Source organism: Lygodium microphyllum, chromosome 1, assembly GCF_053477565.2.
Source record: "Lygodium microphyllum isolate KBCC chromosome 1, Lygodium_microphyllum_v1.1.10, whole genome shotgun sequence".
In the NCBI taxonomy this organism is placed as follows: Eukaryota; Viridiplantae; Streptophyta; class Polypodiopsida; order Schizaeales; family Lygodiaceae; genus Lygodium; species Lygodium microphyllum.
In genome coordinates this window covers 55,705,523-55,721,206 of record NC_141135.1, presented here as the reverse complement: position 1 = coordinate 55,721,206, position 15,684 = coordinate 55,705,523, and the positions used below count along the sequence as shown (strand labels likewise).

General features: G+C 44.7%; 1 protein-coding gene across 1 annotated transcript; it reads right to left on the bottom strand.

The window, feature by feature from the left end:
• Positions 1-1,876: 1,876 nt before the first annotated feature.
• LOC148041140 (uncharacterized) lies at positions 1,877-4,705 on the bottom strand. Its single transcript, XM_087676974.1, has 2 exons — positions 2,604-4,705; positions 1,877-2,388 (listed from the first exon to the last, which is right to left on the bottom strand). The coding sequence occupies exon 1, from the start codon at positions 4,658-4,660 to the stop codon at positions 3,287-3,289; it is 1,374 nt and encodes a 457-aa protein (XP_087533100.1). The 5' UTR covers positions 4,661-4,705; the 3' UTR covers positions 1,877-2,388; positions 2,604-3,286.
• Between the last annotated feature and the right edge of the window lie 10,979 nt (positions 4,706-15,684).

Genomic DNA, 15,684 nt, shown 5'->3' with positions numbered 1-15,684 from the left:
ATATGATGTTCATTAACAAAATTCCAGTATCCAAAAATTATCTAATGAAGATTAATTAAATAATATCCTTCTAAAAATACATTCCAACTTTGATTTTCTTTGACTACCTTTGACCTTACCTTCCAAAAATGCAATTAACTATAAAGAGGCTTGGTGGTCAAGCAATACAAATATAGTATGATCAATACAAATAGGTGCCATTGATATCTAAGCTCATAAGGCATTAGCCACACCAAACTCTAGAGGTAGCTTCTAGAGAAGAGTCCCCATAAGATGTTATTCAGTAGCACAATTGACCTTGTATTTGTGTCATCCTAAGAAGAAATGATTGAACTATATCACCCACCTCAACCAAATATTTTGTATTTGTCCATAGAGGTCATATCTCGCATGGTCGACAAAGCCTTGTATACAAGCTATAGCTTCTCCTACACATTTAGAGATATCTTACATGTAGAGATGCCATACATGTTACCATTGGAAAGACTTCTTTTGAGATGCACTAAAGAAAAGTGGAATATACCTTGGCATTGTCAATGTCCTAGTCAAGAACTACTTCCAATTATCTTTGTCCTGATCGTTTGGAATAGGAGAAGGCTTTCAAAGATGCAAGACTGATCCTAAAATGATGAACTAGAGATTCTTTTACACAAACTACGCTTTTATAATAAAACTTCTAGTGAGATTGTTGGATTGCTTAAGATGATATCAATAGGATAAAGTAAGATGAGCAGTATGAGAGAAATAAGCACTTTCGAAAGCACAATCCAACACCATGAATTCAACAGTTGAAGCCAACAATTCAAAAATAGAGAAATAGAAATAGATGTGAAGAGAGTATATCAACACAAGAATAATAACCAATATGTGTGATTCTTCATGTGTGTCAGGATCGAGCTAAAAAATGCAAACTAACTAAAAACACAGGTTGAGAATGATCAAGTCTGCCCCAAAAAAAAAGTAAAACTGATTATAAAGCCAGCAAATTGTCAACAGATGAAAAACGACAACTATCTAGGCATAATGCAAATTGATTAGACAAAATGCAAGGTCTGGAAGTAAAATCAAGACTAGAGCAAGCTGCCTTGGGGCTAAAAACCTACCAGCCAGCTATAGGAATTGTCTCCCAAGCTTGTTTTCTAGAGCAATGTGCATGCAATCAGATCTACAAACAATAGTGAAATGCAAATTTTCAGAGACCATGTCAAAAACATATGGAGCGATGAAAGCAAAGAGACAAATGTGTAAATCTGCTGCAAAAAGGTAAAGTGGCAGGGGCTAAGGCAACCGATCTCTCTTTCTCCGATATCAGCAGTGTGCTCATTTCTGAACAATAATAATGGAGGAGAGGTTGCCTATTAATAGGCAATGATAAATACCAATCAACCGATATTTAATGCCTCAAAAGTAAAAATGAAATGCACTCTGACAAGAGGCCTTAGTAGCCATGACAAGTACATTGACATCCAAGATACATGCTCTACTAATATGTCCTTGGTCCTATCCTCGAGTTCTGTTTGTGCTCTCAAGAGTTTTTAGGTAAACTCTTATACATACTCATAGTGAGCTCCCTTTTGATCATCTAGTTGTAATTGAATTTCCTGCCACTCCTTAAAAACTATAGCCTTATCTTGCTTAAGCTCCTCGCACATGTTTTCGAGTAATCACACTTCGAAGGGTGTGGGTTGTCTTAACTGTTTGCAGCTGAGTTTTGATATTTAGCAAACAAACTAGCCATAGAACAATGATCTTGAATCAAGAAAAACCATGGATAGTTGACTGTCATGATCTATTACATGGTGCTCCATCAAGCTCCCTCATTGTACCTGTGCCAAGAATATGAGCAACCCTGGAGATAATATTGACAAAGATAAATCCACATATCAACACCTTTTACAACAGCAAGTGGCAAATTTGTAAAGCAGGATCTCCAGCATAACAAAGAGACATGAAACAATAAACGCAGTTTGTCTATGTCTTAACTGGTAGCATTTGAAACAAGGTACTCCATCTCAGCAAAGACAAAAGGAACAAGGCACAACTGTGAGCCTTAGTTTTTCCATATGCAAAAGATTCTGTAGTTTGAACTGCAGCTTACAAGAACAGTTCAAGATAGTAGTCCTTCAGAAACTGTCTGACAACCAAACATTAAATGAGGCCTACACATCTTAGCAACAGTCCAGACGTGTAAGCAAGAAGTGTTTACAATTATCCCTTAGAAACAGCAGGCATCAACCAAGGTATAATCCATATATCACCAGCTACTCGGGGAGCCTCATTTTTGTTGACTGTCAGATTTCTTAGGCTGCTCCAAGGGATCTGCTGGAATTTTACTTAGCAGATATGTGGATGAATCAAATGGGTCTGGCATCTAGATTTGAGTCAATCCTGCAAAATAAAACCCCTTTACTTGGGCACAGGACTGATTATTGCCATTAGAGCTGATGATTTTGTTTGAAACCAATTCAGTTGACCAGAATCAACATGGCAGGCCTATTCGGAACAAGAATCAGAGCAATCCATTCAATGGGTCACACCCTACTCAACTTCATCACGCAAGGTTCCCACTTCCACAGCTAAATAGCAATGCCTATAAAACCAGCCTCAATATAGTCCATATTTGACTCTTTATGCTGGTTAGAAACCTGGCTGATCACCAGGCAATACTCAGCTCACAAGGACAATTCTAAGCAAAGTAGAGCCTGCCATTGCACTTATCAGACCAGCACCAACAAAATGGAGAACACAACCAACTACCTGAATCTGCCACGAACACCCATGATATCAAGTTCAAAGTGGGCAGGGGAAAGATCATCCATCTCAGAAGAATGGAAAACTTTACATCAAGCTGCTGCAGAATATAATTCACTAATGTCAAGAAGATTCACAAGAAACAACTGACAACACCCAACATCTGCTGGCTCAAAGTGAACAGACCAAATCACACCTCATCAATGGCCTGCTCCTCCATTTCCACAAAAGACCTTATTAGTCAACACAATACTTGCACAGATATCCAACATACAGAACACAGACTGTTGGAATATACAAAGCAGAGACCAAACTGACGCTTCAAAAGCAGCTCCAACAAACACAATGTTTGTGGCTCATAGATGGCCCTGAAACAAGGACCAAGCGTACAGATTTGAGAGTAAACTCCCAATTCACTGCAAATTAAAGTTCAAAACACATGAATGCTAAAAACTTATTTGCACACCTGTAAGGCCTTTCATTGATATGATTATACCATAGCATGACTCATCAACCAAAGTCTATAAAGCAAGAGTTAGGAAAATGGGATCAGTTCGCACAACCGCTCCATAAGCTTTTCCACAACATCCCTTCTTTGCTTTCCATAGACCCGCAAGCACTCATCCCTAGCCATATCAAGCAGTTTGCTAGCCATGTCCCTCTTCCCATCTATCTTGCATGAAAGAGATGCTAGCAGTGTCGTGAATGACAAAGTACTGTACAGGCCAGGCACGGCAGATCGCATGGCCTCTAGAAGCTCAATAGCACTTGCATTCACAAGCAAAGACGGGTCCTCAAACACTGTTGACCACCCTGTGACCAGCCATTTTCCCAAAAATGCTGAGGAATATCCAGTCAAAATCCACCCTTGCTCAATCTTGGAAATACCTGCACTTGAACTTAATGTACTTTTAACTGTGTCAAAAACACCAGCAAGCTCCATACATGCTGGAAAGGAATCTAGTGGCAATGGATCATAAGCACACATCGCTGAATTCACTTCCTTGGCAGCCTTACCATGCAGTGCATAGAAGCGGTCACAGAGATCTTTAAGATGATGCTGCAAAGACCTTTCGAGTACACACCGTTTACAGACACAAGAAAAGGGAAATGTCCTTCCTTGGTAGGACTCCTCTCTGTTTCGGAGAGGCTTGAGTAAATCTACATAAGAGATTGTAATCTCTTCTCCAGCTTGAATGTCCCGTGCTGCGTAAATCACCATGGCCTCTCCGGCCATAACTCTGCTGGCATTCCGAATGCAAGAATGGTTGATCAAGGAAGGAATCAACCACAGCCCCGAAAACTGGGTATAAGGGCTTGTTATCATTTCACCTGAGAAGAAATTCAGCCTCATGATATTGTGTATTCTCTTCACATCCAACGGATCGACTGGCGGTGCACAAACGCCCGACAGCTGGTCTGTGGTGGCGGTGAGGAGCTCCATGGACGGAGGGGGCAAGTGATCCTGCCGGGGGGTCGAGGCGAGGGCATAGAGCCGGCGGAGAGAGCTAGTGTTTTTCCTGGCAATCTGGACAAGCTTGGACAGGAGGACAGCAGCGTAAGGGTCGTTGTAGGAGATGGCAAGGGGGTTGCTGATGAGGAGAAGCGAGCCGGCAGACACAGTCTGCGATGCGAAGAGGCCACGGCCGCGGCCGTCCGGGGTGAGTCTGACCTCCACGGGGCCGACATAGTCAGGGCATTTGGGAGCTTCTCGCCAGTCACAGCGGTTGAGCAGGAAATCGGAGAGATCGACCACCTGCTCCTCTCGTGTGTCATCCTTGGAAGAAGGAAGGAAGCTGCTACAGTTTCTTCTTCCCCAACACCTCCCACGGTGGCCTATCGCCCCCCGCCCAGAGGTGCTGCATGGCATGGAAATTAGCGATTGCCGCCATAGCTTCGAACGAATCATGGTCTATATCCATCGTACCAAACATAATTTGACAGAATTTCTATACTATCTATGATATATCTATATTTCTGTATATCTATATAGTTCTATATATTTATATATCTATATACTATATATTACTATATATTATATCTTTATTTTCACTGTAACCTACCCGAAGCACCAGAAAATGATCCCGAGGCCCGAGCCTACCTTCCAAACCTGATTTGAAATCCCCCCACCCGCCCATTTTTTTAATTTTGATTGTAGATTGGGTAATGCCCCAAGCATGAGAATTATCTCGAGCCTACCTTCCAAATCTAATTTGCAATCCCCCATTTCAAATTCAAATTCCCTCCTAAAGGACAAGGCCAAGTAGTAAATGCCTCTCTCTCTCTCTCTCTCTCTCTCTCTCTCTCTCTCGTACATATCTCCTCTATCTCACAATATTCCAAATCCTCTCTCATACGTCTCTCCTCCTCTCTCTCTCTCACATTATTCCTAATTCTCTCTCTCTCTCTTTCTATATATTTATTTATTTATTTATTTTCACTGTAGGTTTGATAATACCCCAAGGACCAGAATGATCATGAGCCTACCTTCATAACCTAATTTGAAATCCCCATCCCCCATTTTACTTATTTTGATTATAGGTTTGGTGATGCCCCAAGCACGAGAATCATCTCAAGCCTCTTCAAATCTAATTTAAAATCCCCCACTTCAATTCAAATCCCCCCAAAAGGACAAGGCCAAGTAGTAGTAAATGATTCATTCTCTCTCTCTCTCTCTCTCTCTCTCTCTCTCTCTCTCTCTCTCTCTCTCTCTCTCTCTCTCTCTCTCTCTATTTATTTATCTATTTTTACTGTAGGTTTGGTAATACCCTAAGCACCAGAATGATCCTGAGCCCACATTCCAAACCTAATTTGAAATTCCCCCATCCGCATATTTGTGAAAAGCATGGATCTAGAGCATGGTAGGAGCTATGGAGGATGAAAGATGAATACACAACTCATGATGACAGACTTAGATAGACTAACTATTACACAAGTGAATTAGGTTCCAAGATGGAAGCTTAGACTCGTAAACACATTCTTGTATAAGATGGACAATGACTCAAACCGATAGTTTCATTGCTTTGAAATGGGTTTCAAGTACATGCCTTTATAGCTTTTGGATAGTACCACTCTCCCTCACTATGTTTATGGGATTCTGTCATCTCTTCCAAGAGCATACATCATATGTCTATCTTCCATACAAAGCCACTTATGGGCTATAACAAGTGGGATACATACAAATTAGGGGTTAGACACCCAGTCACACTGACCGAGGTATAGAAGGTGTAAGAGTCCTAGATTAGGGCAACCAATTATTATCAAGAACATACTCTTCACCTTCATCTTTAGCTTCCATGGCTCCCTCCTCCCTTCTCCCCTCTTTTCTGTCTTTCTCTCTCCTCTTCTAGTCTTCTTTCCTCTTCTTCTTTCTCACTTTCTCTCTCTTCAGCTCCTCTCCTCTCTCCTCTCAACTCCAAAAACGCTAGTTACTCAACTTACAGGTACATGTATAGTAAGAAGGACTACAGTTAACCTCAGCTTTTTGGAGCAAGCAGGAGCTATGGCTGGAGACTCAAACATATCTGGAGGTAAAATGGTTTCCAGGAGTTGGAAGAGAGTAAAAACCCCAATTACTTTTTGCCTCAACCCTGCTTCTCTCTCTCTCTCTCCTGCAAGCTGCCATGGCTGCCATCCCAAACAACCTCTCTAAGCTTGCTCCAGACACCTCCAAGACGTCACCATCACTAGAGACTGATTCCCATCATCTCCAGCTCCATTTTGAGTACCTTGATGGTTAGGGAAACCCTGTCACAAGCAACAGCCCGCAATTTGCATCACAAATTGCACTACTGCCCCTGGCCTTCTCCTGCCTCCTACTCCTGCTCCTGGCCTTTCCCTTGGCACATTTGGCCTCCTGGGGCAAGGAATAAACCCTCCTTCAGTGGGACTTAACCCTTTTTTTCCCCAACATTGAGTCCCCCGATTGTTGAATTCCCTATTGTACACTGCCTGTGGGCAGCCATTACTGCTCGGCTCAAGCTTTTGATCCAACCCACAACCGCTAGAACTTAGCCCTTAGGAGTCCCCTTACCCTTTTTGCCTCTTTCTTACCCGGACTAAAGTTATGGAGATCAGCACATGCAAAGATTTCTTGAGGGCAACCATGAAAGCTTCACTTGAAGCTTTCCTTCCTTGAAGTTCAAGCTCGGGAACAAGCAGGAGAGCCATCATCATCATTGGAAGCATTCAAATGCTGAAGCCTTCATCCATGGGAGTGCTCCAACCAACCAGGCTTGCTTGATGGAGAAAATGGGCATCATGACGGGCTATGTGCCAACTATCCTCTCCAAGCAGCACTGAAGAGGTATGACAATATAATCTTAATCCCTCATGTTTATCCAAGCTTAATCCCCTTGTTGGAGAGATTAAAGATTACATAGGCTTAGTAGTTCAATCCCTCTTGTATGCATGCATCATAACTAATCCTGAAATTCATTGTATTGGTTGACATTAACCCCCATCTTATCTTGTGACCTTGGATAAGGCTCAAAGTGAGTAATAGCCATTGTAATTGGGTAAGTAGCAGCCAGTAAGTCACTGGAGTACCAAGGTAACCCCTATCCCAACCCTTGTTTATTCCTTGCATATTATGAAAAGGCCTAGTGTCTCCTTTTTGTTGGGGGTAAAGGCGCCTCCGTCGTGCCGCCCCGTGTATTACTACACTGACAATACCCGCCACTGCACACTGCAGGTGGCGAGCGCCCGTCACGTCACTTTATTCTTTATTCTTTTAGTGATAGTTTGAATAAAGGAAGGCCCGGTCACACATTGTGACTGTTGGAGTTCCCATTTCTTGTCTCTCTCTTTCTTGCTCTTGCTCTCCCGCCATAGCTCGCGTGCAAGCTTCGATCCTTCTCACCTTTCAATTGGTATCAGAGCTTGGCATTCTCTTGCTCGAGCTCGACTCGGTGCTTCCTGACCTTTGCATCGACTCGCTTCACGCATTGGGTCTCCATCCCGGCAGCCATAGCCGACCTCTCGAGCTCCCAACTCTCCCCGGCTTCCCGAGCTCCATCCTGGCCTTCTTGAGCTTCATCAGGGCCTTGCCCTTGAGGGATTGCTTCAGCATTTGCAGGCATTTGAGTGTATTCTCAGTTTGAAACAGGGCAGGAACAAAGGGCAGCCACTCTTCTTGAGCTCCATAGCTCATATCTTCCCTCCCCTTTGGATTGGGCCTTCATGGCTTGGTATGTGCCTACCTTGGGCCATCATTGAGCCCCCTCACACTCAACATTCAGCCACGTTGATCAGCAGCCATTTTCCAGCAACTCACGTTGATTTCAGCGCACCTATTCAGCCCTCCTCTCCTCACGTGTTGAAGCTGCAGCCACTTGATCTTCATCAAGCCCTTGTGTGTGGCCTATTGGGGCTTATTTTGGAGCCCCCCAACCATCATAACTCCACGTGATTGGCAGCAGCACTCCAGGCCTCAAGACGCTGAATATGGCGCCCATTTTCAGACTTTGACCTGCACGTTTTACAGCTGAATGCTTTGTTGCTCATGGAGCACTCATCATTGGCCTATTTGGAGGGCATTTGAGCCTTTTTTTTTTTTTTAATGTCATTTTGATGCTTTGGCTTGACATTGAGGTTGGGAGCTGATCATTCTCAGTTTTGAAACTGTCATTCACTGCATAACAGTGCTGGAAACAGGGCAGCACCCCTGACACTGACATTTGTTGCTTATGCCTCATTCCATTGGAGCTATTTGATGCCCGTATGCGGTCTACTTCCTACCCGAATGTATTGGGGATGTATGCATTTGGTTTGACCATGATTTTGGCTTGAATTCGGGGCTGAAATCTACAGTTTAGGACAGTAAATACATGCTGGAATAATAGTGGGCTGAAGGTACTTTACATGCTTTGGTTCGTAACATATGCTATTTGGTTCGTGTATGCCATACCGACATTTGGAGCTTGGATTTGGATGTATTTGAGCATTCCCGGCTTACTTGATCACTGATCTTGGTTGCTATTTGGATGTCATTGAGTTGATCGAGAGCTTATTTGGGCTTATGTATTGCTTCATGGTTAATACGACCGGTGCTTCATGTATGTCATGCTCTCTTGGATGTGCTTGATGCATTGATAGGGTCACTTATCACTGGTGCTTTCTCTTGGGTTGTTTGAGCTTCTGAGCTCGCTTTGTATGCCTTTTGTGCTAGTGGGAGCATTTTACATGCTTGCTTGACCTTTGACAGTTGCATGCTATTGGAGCACTTATATATATTTGGAGCAGTTTATGTCTTGAGCAGCTACATACGCATTGAGACTTTGGGATCATACTCCGATCTTTATGGATATGCATTGATGTACTCTTGGTTCACAAGATGCTTATGAGTTGAGTCTCATATTTGGATCTTTCTCTTTGAGCAGACACCTATTTGTGTCAGGTTTTGGCAGTTACAGGAACACTTTGCCTAGAGTGTCTGGGGGTGTGCCTTTCACTGGCAGATGTTATTTTACATGCTTCGGTGTTGAGCTCATGTTCTTTTCACTGTCATTGGCCTTGCTTATGTCCGTTTCATGCCGGCTTTGGACCTAGCATTGTTTGCTTGACATTGGATCCTATTTTGGGACAGTTTGCTCTCTAGACTGCATACCTGCAATTTATTACAGCAAGCAATTATTGGTGGACTGAGGTGTACTTTTCATTCTGAAATATCCTAATTTGGTGTACCGCACCTAGTACTAAGTGGGCAGCAACTTTTGGCACACTTTGCTCGCCCTTTGGACCCCGTTTTGGTCATTTTTGGACATTTTTCTGCAGTAAAACAACCAGCAGTTTTACATTGTATGTGCATTTCCAACCTGCATTATGGCGTCCTCTTCGACCGATAATGCCATATTTAACATCATAAAGTTGGATGGTACCAACTACTCTTATTGGAAGAGTCAAATTTGGCAGGTCTTGGTGCAGAAATCTCAGATTAAGCCACTTCGGTTGAGTGGGGAGCAGCCTGAAACTATGGACAATGACGACTGGCTTGAACTTGATGAGCTATGCAAGTCCACGATTGTATTGTCTCTCACTGAACAGGTACATTATAATGTATTTGAGGAAGCACAGAGTGCATGGGATCTATGGAATAAGATCAAGAATCTTTATGATAAGAAAAGTCCGGCGAGTCAGATGTACTGGTTGAAGCAGCTTATGGATCTGCGCATGAAGGATAATGCGATTATGTCTGCTCACTTGAGCCAGTTCCATGCTATACTGAAGAACCTGACTTCACAGGATATCACCTTTGGAGAGGAAGTAACTCCTCTTTTCTTGCTTGGGACTCTGAATGAGTCATGGGATGTATTCCGCACTGCCCTATGTGCCTCTAGTGCTACTCTGAAACTGAACGATGTTGAGAGTGCTCTTCTGCAGGAAGAGGTTAATCGCAAAAACTTGGATGCCTCTCGTGTTTCACATGCTTTGACAGTTAGAGGCAGGAATGACAGGAATGATCGTGGTAATAACCGTGGTCGTAACTCGCAGAAGGGTCGGTCTAAATCTCGTGGAAAGTCGCGTAGTAAGTCGCGTGGGCGCAACGCTAATGTCACTTGTCATCATTGTGGGAAAAAGGGCCATATCAGGCCATAGTGTCACGAGTTGCGCAATGAGAAGCGCAAGGATAAGAGCAAAGAGAAAGTGTAGGAGAAGTCCTCTGATCGCAGCATAGTACCTGCGAAGTCCAACGTCAAGATTGAAGAAATTAATGTCATGCAGACCGAGGATTCCGATGGTAGTGATGAGTTTATACTTGCAGCTAGTTCTTCTGATGCTTCACACTTGACTGAGACATCTAGTATGTATGCACAGTGCTGGTTATTGGATTCCGGAGCATCCTTCCATGTGACGCCTTACCGTGAGTGGTTCCACTCTTACCGTACTATATCTGGTTCAGTCAAACTTGGAGACGGCAGGTCTCTTGACATTGTGGGCATGGGTGATATTCAGTTGCAGTTTTCCACTGGCAGTTCATTTTTGCTTAGGGATGTACGTCATGTACCTGCGCTTACGCGCAGTCTTATGTCTGCAGGACAGCTGGATGATGCAGGATTTCATGTATGTTTCGGGGATTCTGCCTGGAAGATTACTCGTGGCAGACTTGTGCTTGTTAGAGGCGCCAAGTCTGGCAGCCTCTATCCTCTTGTTGTATCTGGGTCTTCTGTAGACCATGTTTTGGAAGTGGGCTCTATCCCACATGTATCACTTTGGCATGCCCGTTTGGGGCATATGTCTTTGAAGGGAATGAAAATGTTATCTGGTTTGCAGTATCTTTCGCCTTTGGACTATGCACGTTGACTCATGTGATCATTGTCTTTATGGTAAGCAGAATAGGTCTACGCATAAGAAATCGGGTAGGCCACGCATGAGTGAGCCCTTAGCATTGGTGCATTCCGATGTTTGTGGGCCTATGCCTTGCATGTCTATGGGTGGCGCGAAGCACTTCGTTACCTTCATTGATGATTTCAGAATGGTTTGGCTGAGCGCATGAACAGGACTATTCAGGAGCGTGTGCGCTCTATGCTTAGCCATGCAGGCCTACCCCAGAGTTTTTGGGCTGAGGCAGTTAGTACGGCAGTGCATGTCATAAACCGATCGCCTTCCAGTGGATTGGATTTCCAGGTTGCAGAGGAAGTTTGGGCTGGTAAGCCACCCTCTTATGCACATCTCCGTGTCTTTGGATGTGAGGCATTCTTCCATGTGCCCAAGGACAAGAGGAGCAAATTGGATCCAAAGAGCATTAAATGCATATTCCTTGGCTATGGTGAGTCAGGAGAGATGGGCTATCGCCTATGGGATCCACAGGCGTGGAAAATAGTACGCAGCCATGATGTCGTCTTCCATGAAGACAAGATGCACAGGCAGCCTGAGAAGGTGGTTGAGATCTGAGAGTGATCTTTCAGGAGGAGCCTAGAGCTCCAGCACAGCCAGTAGTACAGCCTGCAGCAGTTCCTCCACAGGGCCAGGGTGTTGGACAGGCAGTTAGACAGGCAGTAGAGCCTGCGGTGAGACGGTCTGCTAGAGACAAACGTCCACCTGACAGATTTCAGCCCTCTATGCATTATGTTTTGGTTACAGATGCAGGAGAGCCTTTCACTTATGATGAGGCTATGTGCAGGGGTAACAATCACTCCTGGGAGAGGGCTATGCAGTCTAAGATAGACTCCCTGCATAAGAATGAGACTTGGGATTTGGTTGCCTTGCCTAAGGGCAAGAAGGCTTTGCCATGCAAGTGGGTGTACAAGCTGAAAAGTACCCCTGGACACCCCAAGCCGGCATACAAGGCTAGATTGGTAGCAAAGGGTTTCAAGCAGGAACATGGTGTGGACTTTGATGAGGTCTTCTCTCCTGTGGTTAAGATGACCACCCTGCGCTTAGTCTTGGCTTTGGTTGCACAGCTTGACTTAGATCTATATCAGATGGATGTCAAGACGGCTTTTCTACATGGGGACTTGCATGATGAGATCTATATGGATCAGCCTAAGGGCTTTGCAAAACCTGGCAGGAGCACCTAGTGTGCAAGTTGAAGAAGAGCTTGTATGGCTTGAAGCAGGCACCTAGGGAATGGTATCATAAGTTTGATGCCTTTATGCAGTCACAGGGCTACAGCAGGAGTGCTATGGATCCGTGTCTTTACACGGAGAAAGCCCGTGATGGCAGTTTGCTTATCTTGGTACTCTATGTTGATGATATGCTGATAGCAGGGAAAGCTCATGATGAGCTAGATGCTCTTAAATCTCAGCTGAAGAAGAGCTTTGAGATGAAAGATTTGGGACAGGCCTCACATATACTTGGGATGCGCATTAAGCGCGATAGGCATCAGGGGCTTTTGTATCTCTCACAGCGGGAGTACATTCATAAAGTCCTTGAGCGCTTCCGCATGCAGGACATAAAGCCTATTGGCTGTCCATTACCTTCTTATGTGAAGGTATCGCAGGCCAATTGTCCGCAGACAGATGCGCAGAGGGCCAAGATGGCCAAGATCCCTTATGCTTCAGCCGTGGGCAATTTGATGTATGCCATGATAGCCACTCGTCTAGATATTGCGCATGCAGTTGGTGTTGTGGCACGCTATATGGCTACACCTGGCAGCAGACATTGGGATGCCGTGAAGGGTATCATGAGGTACCTGAAGGGCACAGCAGATATGTGTGTTTGCTATGGCAGCCAGGATACAGGGGTCGTGGGGTACATTGACTCCGATTATGCAGGACATGGAGATAGTAGGAAGTCCACTTCTGGCTATGTATTCACCTATGCTGGAGGGGCTGTCTCTTGGATGTCCAGGGTTCAGAAGTGTACGACTTTGTCTACCACTGAGGCCGAGTATGTTGCAGCCACTGAGGCTTGCAAGGAGGCCATATGGTTAGGCCGTATAGTTGCTGACCTTGGGATTGATGCTACACCTACACTGCATTCGGATTCTATGAGTGCCATTCAGTTGGCTAAGAATCCGGTCTTCCATGCGAAGACGAAACACATTGAGGTGAGGTATCACTTCATATGTGGTGTCATGGAGGACAGGTCTGTTGACCTTGTCAAGATCTCCACTGACGAGAATCCTGCAGATCTGCTCACGAAGAGCCTCACTACTGAGCGCTTTGCCTTCCTCAGGAGGTTGATGGGCGTTGGATGAGATGTCACCTTTCCTCATCCCTTGTACCTATGTACATTTGTACTGTCTTTTCTTTTTCTTTTCTCTCTCACTAGGGCAGATTCGCCTTTAAGTGGGAGGTTGTTGGGGGTAAAGGCGCCTCCGCCGTGCCGCCCCGTGTATTACTACACTGACAGTACCCGCCACTGCACACTGCAGGTGGCGAGCGCCCATCACGTCACTTTATTCTTTATTCTTTTAGTGACAGTTTGAATAAAGGAAGGCCCGGTCACACATTGTGACTGTTGGAGTTCCCATTTCTTGTCTCTCTCTTTCTTGCTCTTGCTGTCCCGCCATAGCTCGCGTGCAAGCTTCGATCCTTCTCACCTTTCACTTTCAAATGCATCTCATGCTAATTGCTTAATAAAAATGTCTGGTATGTATAATCTGGGTGAGGAAAAAGGCCGCCGATGCTAGGCGAGGTGGTAAGACAAAAGAGAGGTGACCCTCCCTTACCACTTAAGACCCTGAAGGGGTGCACAACCCAGCTTGGGGGGGGGGGGGAGGGGGACTTTGCCTACCTCTCGATAATCTGGAGCCCGATACTTGTATGTGGGTGCAGGTACCTTCCCGTGATCACCACGTCCCCTGATGCAATGATCCCCTTTAGACACCCCTTTAGTGCTAATGGTACCCATATATGACACTTGAACAGGATGGTATTCATGTTGCTGATCAGGCCCCTCAACATATGATCCATCTTCCCTCTGACCTGAATCAAAAATCTCACCAATCAGAGTTTCCTACAAAAACTTACACTCCATTTACTAACAAGACGTCTCGTGGACTACATCTGAATAGCTGGCCAAAAAGACAAAAGTAAGGCCCATTAGGAACTCCAAAGGGAGATTAGAGACTCCTGGACCTCCATGAATGATGAACCAAGCTCGGCATAAGATTACCATGGTGATATGCAGGAGGAAATGCCCGACATGGACCCGTACACCCTACTCAATCACAAACTATGTCAGCATGGCTTCGTCACATGGACGGCATAATGACATAGTCACCAACCACCACCAAATGATGTCCAAGTTTGATGAAGTGATCAAGCACATGGCCCTCTCAAACTCTAGGACTCAACAGACCTTGGAGCAGCTCACCACCCTTGTTGCTCAATTAGCTACCGCTTCATCCCAAGAGAAGATTAATGACTCTAAGCATGAATCTAGACATCCACTACATCGTGAGCCATTGCATGGCCCATAGGGCATACTTGGTGCTAAGGGCATCCCCCCTTCTACCTATGAGATTGGTGAACCCTCTCATGTGCATGATGAGCCCCTGTTGAACTCCCCCAATCAACCATGTAGCCAACACCCCAAAAAGGCCCTCTAACACCCTTGGTTGAAATTTTCCCACTCTCCTTAGTAGCCCCCATGCACCCCATGTGAATTAGCCCCATCATGGAAAATATAGTACCAATGTCCAGCATGGCAATTATGGGCAGCCTTTGGCTATAATGCATAGCATGGGATAAATGCACCACGTGGGATGTATGGACAGCAAGGTATGTACGGCCACCATGGGATGTATGGACAGCAAGGGTTTCATGGGCAGCATGGACCTCATGGTCTATGTGACAAGATCATCCTAACTAAGTACAATGGTCATGATGCCAGGAGGCATATTCCACGGTGGATTCCGTGAGGTTTTACGGTGGATTCCGTAAACTTAGATGACCGGGGCTCATACGCAAAGAGGATTCTTTGTGCGAGAAGTTGATGGGGACGCCTGTCCTTTTCGGGCGTTTCATTAATTTAGTGTGTACATGGGTGATTCCATAGCGGGTGATTCCGCAAAATGCATATTAAATTAATAAACGTTTATGAGTTTAGAGTGCGCACTCGTAATAAATTAAGGTTAGGATTTATTTCTAACCAGCTGATTTATTTATGTAGCTGAAGACTGCTAGGTATTCACTTTTGTCGGTTTAATTGTGTTATTTTACTAACGATTGTGAATGCTTCAGTTGATGTGTGGAGCTAACAGAGTGGGGAAAGCATTTAGGTCTCTAGCGTGCATCCATTGTGCTTCCTCTACAGGATGGTTCTTAAATTTCACGAGATATCTAGAGTACCTTCGGCCAGTTCTAGTGGTCATGTAATCAGTGTCTATGATGGCTTCTGGTTCAAGGATTTCAGTCTCTTCTTCTAGTAAAGGTGGGTTTTCATAGACAGGGTGGATAGGTAATTGTCCTCTAAATGGTCTCAATAAACTAATATGGAAGGTATTATGAATTTTCCAATGAGATGGCAATTCTAACTTGAATGCAT

Bases quoted from the DNA above. Each gene is read 5' to 3' on its own strand.
- LOC148041140 (XM_087676974.1), bottom strand. From the start codon at position 4,660: ATGATTCGTTCGAAGCTATGGCGGCAATCGCTAATTTCCATGCCATGC.